Below are 5,679 nucleotides of genomic sequence, written 5' to 3'. Positions count from 1 at the left end.
ATCCTCCTGGAAGTGCTGAAACTCACATCAGAGAAGAAACAAGTGAAGCTGACAGGCTGCTCACATGAAGAGAGTGAAGTGAGGAGTTTCCTACAGTGTCTGCCTCATATCTCACAGCTCAGGTAAGTCACACTAATAATGTACATTCTGTCTTCAGTATTTATTCAGGAGTATTTTAATATAGTGTGATATTAACACACAGTTATATTATTTCATCCTGTTCCTAAATGTCATTCTCCATGAACAACATGGTCCATCAGGTGGTTTGTAATGCAGCCTGTGTTTCTGTTTTCACTCCTCTTCCATCATATTGTTTCAGTGGTGATCCAGAGTTCTTCCAGCGTGTGTGCACATTAATCTCTGTGAGATCCAGAGAGGAGGCCGAGCAGTTGGCCTCTCTGCTGCAGCTCCTGGGCTTCACCCTGCAGCTAACAGGAGAGTTGGGCTGGAAAACCTGCAGGTCTGTGGGAAGAGTTCTCAGACTCTGTGGTTCTGATGTGGATCTCGTCCTCACACCCAGGAGGATGTCTGTCAGAGGAGCCTCCCTCCTCTTTAGACACACAACACAACTGCACAGTCTGAGGTTTGTGTTTCTACATTTAATGTTGTTCCTGTAACACCATCTGGTCCAGTTTGAATGTGCAGTTAGTGGTGAACGTCATGATGTCACAGCTGCTTCTCCTCTCCCTCTCTCTGCTTTCAGGCTTTCCAATGGTACGGCCTTGTTTCTGTCTCAGTGGGTAAGAAGGAAGAGAGTGGCCTGTCTGTTGGCTGTTGAGGAGCTGTCTCTCGCCCCTCAGACAGGCCGACCATCAGAAAGAGTTCTGTTGAAGGTCGTCAGTAGTTTGGCGTCCCTGCTGAGATACTGGACAGTCGGCCGGTTGGACCTGACTGAGTTCTGTGTCCCTGCTCAGAGTCTCATTCCACTGCTGCTTCATGATGGTCCTCTAACAATCAAGTAAAAGTCTCTCCTGAGCTTCAGAAACACAATCTAATGAATGAAAATACAAATGTATGAATCATTTGCTTCTCTAAGATAAACTCATACATTTCTATCTGCAGACTGAGTGAGAAGATTTCCCAGGAGCTCCTCTTCCTCCTCCACGACATCCAGGACAAGGACTTGACCTGCTCCTTCTTGAGTAAGGTTGATGGAGACCTGAGCTCGTTCTCTCTGAACTGGGAGGTTCTTCACTATCTGCTGCAGCAGCCGTCAGCTCAGACCATCACTGTGAACCTGAGGAAGAACCGCTTCTCCCAGGAGAACATCCCACGTCTGCTTCCCTTTCTGGACAGGATTGTATTTAAAAGGTTCTTAGTTTGTTTTTAACCTTTTTATGCAGACGTCAGTTTATCTTATTGAATCAGTTGCATCATGTGTTACATCAGTCTGTTGATTCTTTGACTCATCAAAGTGTCCTGGTGAATACACTTTATGTTTTCAGAGCCTGTCCCAGCTTTGTGTTGACTGTCATCACAGAGATCTATAACGCTCGTGCCAGTCCCTTTATACCCAGTTTACTGAGGTCACTGGATCATGTGATCAACCTGACCTGCAGAGAGATGAACTCTGTGGACTGTGATGCTCTGCTCTTCACCCTCCAACACACTGACAGAGTTAAACTGAAGCTCCTGTGGACCTCCATACCAACAGAGGAAGTGGAGTCCGTCCTCTTTACACTGGACAGAGTTTCTCAACTCAGGTAAAACATTAGTGTTTGTTTGTCAGTGTATCTGTCTTCTTCAACACACAGGACATGATGCATCTCTCACTGTGACAGTTGGAGTAATTATTTCACCGTTTGACTTCATTTTGTCTTAAAAATGAGTTTATCTAACCTGTTTGTTTCCAACTTGTCTGATCATCTGACTTCTTTTGTCTCTTGACTTACAACGAGTATAAGTGAGTCACTGTGTTCTCAGATCTAAGCTATTAAAGTGATGGTCTCTTTGTTTTTATAACTAATAGAAACGAAAGACAAAACTACAATAATTAAACCCAAGTTGTTAAGAAACATGATTATCCTGAATTAATATTATTTGTGGTGTCTTTTAATTGGAATATTTGTTAATCTGCACATCATATCGACAACTGATCGATGAAAGTATGTGGTTATCATTTGTTTAATGTTGTATTTTTCTATCTATTTCCTCTCAGTGTTGACAGAAATCTGCTGCTGAAGTTCATCCACTGCTGTGCTGCCTCTGACGCCCAGCAGGGGGCAGCAGTCAGCCTGCTCAGGACTCTGCAGCACAGGCTGGATCTGTCCTGCTCCTCCTGTGTGGAGCTGCCACAGGAGGGTCAGAGTGAGACTCTCAGTCTGACTGATGAGGACTGCAGGGCCGTCTCCACCATCCTGAGACGCAGCAGCCAGGACACTCAGCTCAACCTGCAGGACTGTGAGGTGGAGGACAGCGGACTGGACCTGCTGCTTCCTGTCCTGGACAGAGTCCTCCTCAGGTGGGAAAGACAACAGAGTGACCTAAACCAGAGAAGAAACTTGTTTATTTTTATGTTTATGCAGCTTAAAGCTTTGCATTGAAACACCTACATCATACTCTGACTCACACCTCCCCAGAATTGTACCTGCACATTGTCACAACGCAGATCGCAACGACTGATTTCTCCACTTGGTAGCATCACGTTTCTGGCTCCTCCTCTGGTGCTTAGTGGCGGTACTAGTACAGGGCATTGTGACCTGTAGTTTCCCCAGTAAACACACTGACCTCTGATGCTGTTCTTGGGATAATCGCCTCTTCCGGAGCAGCTCTTCATTGTCCGAGTGTCTCTGGGCTTGAGAGAGCGGACAGGCCGGATGTCCAAAGGACAGGCTGCCCCTCCAGGAGCAGCCCAGTGGCAAATGTCACCTTGTCGAAACCAAGTCACATCCTGCATCCAAGATGGGTGTGTATGGAGGAGCAGCTGACACCAGGCCTGTCCACTCTGCCAGGCCCAGAGACACAGCTGCAAACCGAAGGGGTCGGTGTGTTTACTGGGGAAAGTGCAGCTGGCGGTCCCCTGTATCACCACCACCAGCAGCAGAGACACTATGTTGAAAGCCACATGCGTAGGTTACACCGTCGGCTCTGCGTAGAATCTACATTCAACCATAAATCAGCCTCAACAATCAGCTCTTTGCTCTGATCCTCCTGTTTAGAGCCAGTAAGACGGTCGTCCTCCAGCTGCTGTCCCTGGTTCCTGTGAACAGTGACGGAGACACAGTGAGACGGGCAGTGTCTCTGTGTGGAGCCCTGGGTGGAGAGCTGGACCTCAGTCACACCACACTGGATCAGAGGGCCTGTGGAGCTGTGGCTCAGCTGCTGGACGTCTCTGAAGGGCTGACAGAACTGGACCTGAGTCACTGTGAGCTCACTGACCAGCTGCTGCTCACACTCCTCACACATCTGCACAAAGTACAAGTCCTGGAGTGAGTATCAGTCTGTCAACATCCACGTGTTCATGTGACAAAATGTATATAATTCTAGTTATGTCCTTGATGTGTGTCTGTCCCTGCTGTTGTGTGTTGGACAGTAGCTGTACTGTCTCCACCAGCAGCAGGCTGATATAATTCACCATCATAAATATCCTCTGTGTCACTTTCTGTGTCTGTGTTACAGTCTGAGTCACAATAAGATCACTGATGCTTCAACTGACATGTTACTTGAACTGGTCTCCATCAACCCGTCCATCGACGCTGTGCGGTGAGCAAACATTCATCACTGCACCGTTCATTTATTAAGACGTTTGTACTTCATCATCTCAGATGAGTTAATGCTGTCACATGTTATTGTGGCTGAGTGAGTGATGTTTCTCTCTGCTTTGGTCTTTTTCTAGACTCTTCAGGAACAACATCGAGGACAGAACTCCTTTTAAGAAAGACGAGCGGTTTGAAATCTGGTGAAGCAGCCGTCAGTGTGGTGGTAACGTGCTGATCAGGGAGTCATTGATGTCTCATGATCGTTAGATGAAAATATGACTTTGGTACGATTACTTGTTACTGTTTTGGTGGTCGACTCGCAGGTTTTACACATCAGGTTATTTGTTTGTGATGATTTAATTTTTTTTTTTGTGACAAAATAAATGCAAATTTATGAGTAGGCCCAATTTATCTTTTATCCTTTTTGTGATAACTGTATTTTTGCACTACAGGTTTCTGTACTTTTATTTTGTGATAACTTTATTCTGGGATGAATGTTGAATGCTAATGATGAATTACTGATACTGAAACTAATGTTTAGATAAAAATCGTTTTGGTAAAAATTATTTTGGGAAAAATTGTAAATATTCGTACACATATTATGTCCTTTACTCCACCTGTGTACATTCTTAATCTCTTTTACTTTTAATTTACTCTAAACTGTTTCATTCATCTTTCCATCAAACTTTGACGCACGTTTATTGTTGTTTTTTTAGCATTGACCATCTTTGATGCACATGTATGATTTTCTTTGCACTAACAATCTCCGATGCACATGTGTTATTTCGCATTCAACTTTTCAATAGATGATTTTTGATGCACATGTATGAAATGTTTTTTAACATTAAATCCTGATGATGAATTACAGGTATGTTTAGATAAAAATCCTTTAGGTAAAAATTATTTTGGGAAAAATTGTAAATATGCGTATACATGATAATGGTCATTTACACCGCCTGTGTACATTTTTACATTTTTTTAAACTTTTAATTTACTCTAAACTGTTTCATTAATCTTTTCAGCAAACTTTGACACACTTTTTTTTTTAGCATTGACCATCTTTGATGCACATGTATGATTTCACATTCATCTTTTCAATAGATATTTTTGATGCACATGTATGAAATGTTTTTTTTAACATAGACGATCTTTGATGCAGTGTATGAATGTTTGTTTTAGCATCATCCTTTTGAGAGGATCTTTGATGCACATGTATGATTTTTTTACATAAACAATGTCTGATGCACGAGTTATTTCGCGTTCATCTTTTAAATAGATGATCTTTGATGCACATGTATGACATGTTTTTTTTTAACATAGATGATCTTTGATGCCGTGTATGAATTGTTGTTGGGTTTTTGTTGGGATTCAGAAGGTTGTCTGGAGGCCAAGAGCAGCCAGCAGTGTTTGATAATAATCATCTGGAGATCATGACTCTTCTCTTGTTCATGATTCTGTAGATTTGTCTTCAGCGTGTTCATATTTATGTGATAACTCTCAGGTTTTACACATCAGGTTGTTCTGTTGGGTCCACGATTACATCCTTTTTTTTATTGTAACAAAACTAATAGAGGCCATAACTGTTCCTTGATTTTACGAGTTGGCCTAATTTATCATTTTGTATTATTAACTGAATTTATTTTTACTTTGTGACAACTGTATGTTTGTATTTTGGGATGAATGTTGAGTTCACTGTGGAGAAGAATGACTCTATAATGATATCTCAAAGTAACGATGCAATAAAGGTGCTTTCAGGAGAAAATCATGTTCAGTAAATTATCTCAAGGAAATGATGTTAAACATGTAAATATGAGTTTTGTTTTTATTTCACATTTTAAATGAAGTAATGCCTGATCTCTGTTTTCTTCATACAAACATTTTCTAAGCTTTTCCTCATTAAAACAGTTAATTGACTGTAAAGTGCAGTAATCAGTGTTTCCTGATGAAAATGTGTATAAACCCACTAACAGCCGAGTTACTG

General features: G+C 42.0%; 1 protein-coding gene across 1 annotated transcript; it reads left to right on the top strand.

Annotated features, from left to right (window-relative positions):
- Nucleotides 1-227: 227 nt before the first annotated feature.
- On the top strand, nt 228-5,679 carry LOC141020476 (uncharacterized). Its single transcript, XM_073495564.1, has 8 exons — nt 228-583; nt 704-958; nt 1,063-1,311; nt 1,446-1,703; nt 2,159-2,461; nt 3,159-3,428; nt 3,619-3,702; nt 3,836-5,679. Exons 1-8 carry the CDS (start codon nt 228-230, stop codon nt 3,900-3,902), a joined length of 1,842 nt encoding a protein of 613 aa, XP_073351665.1. The 3' UTR covers nt 3,903-5,679.

Source organism: Pagrus major, chromosome 24, assembly GCF_040436345.1.
Source record: "Pagrus major chromosome 24, Pma_NU_1.0".
Taxonomy (NCBI): domain Eukaryota; kingdom Metazoa; phylum Chordata; class Actinopteri; order Spariformes; family Sparidae; genus Pagrus; species Pagrus major.
The sequence above is the reverse complement of the archived record's forward strand: the minus strand, read 5'-3'. Positions and strand labels throughout refer to the sequence as shown.

Excerpts from the sequence above, each read along its gene's own strand:
- LOC141020476 (XM_073495564.1), top strand. The coding sequence starts at position 228 with ATGTCATTCTCCATGAACAACATGGTCCATCAGGTGGTTTGTAATGCA. Across the intron at positions 584-703 it reads ACACAACTGCACAGTCTGAG|GCTTTCCAATGGTACGGCCT; the intron begins GTTTGTGTTTCT and ends CTCTGCTTTCAG. Across the intron at positions 3,703-3,835 it reads CCGTCCATCGACGCTGTGCG|ACTCTTCAGGAACAACATCG; the intron begins GTGAGCAAACAT and ends GTCTTTTTCTAG.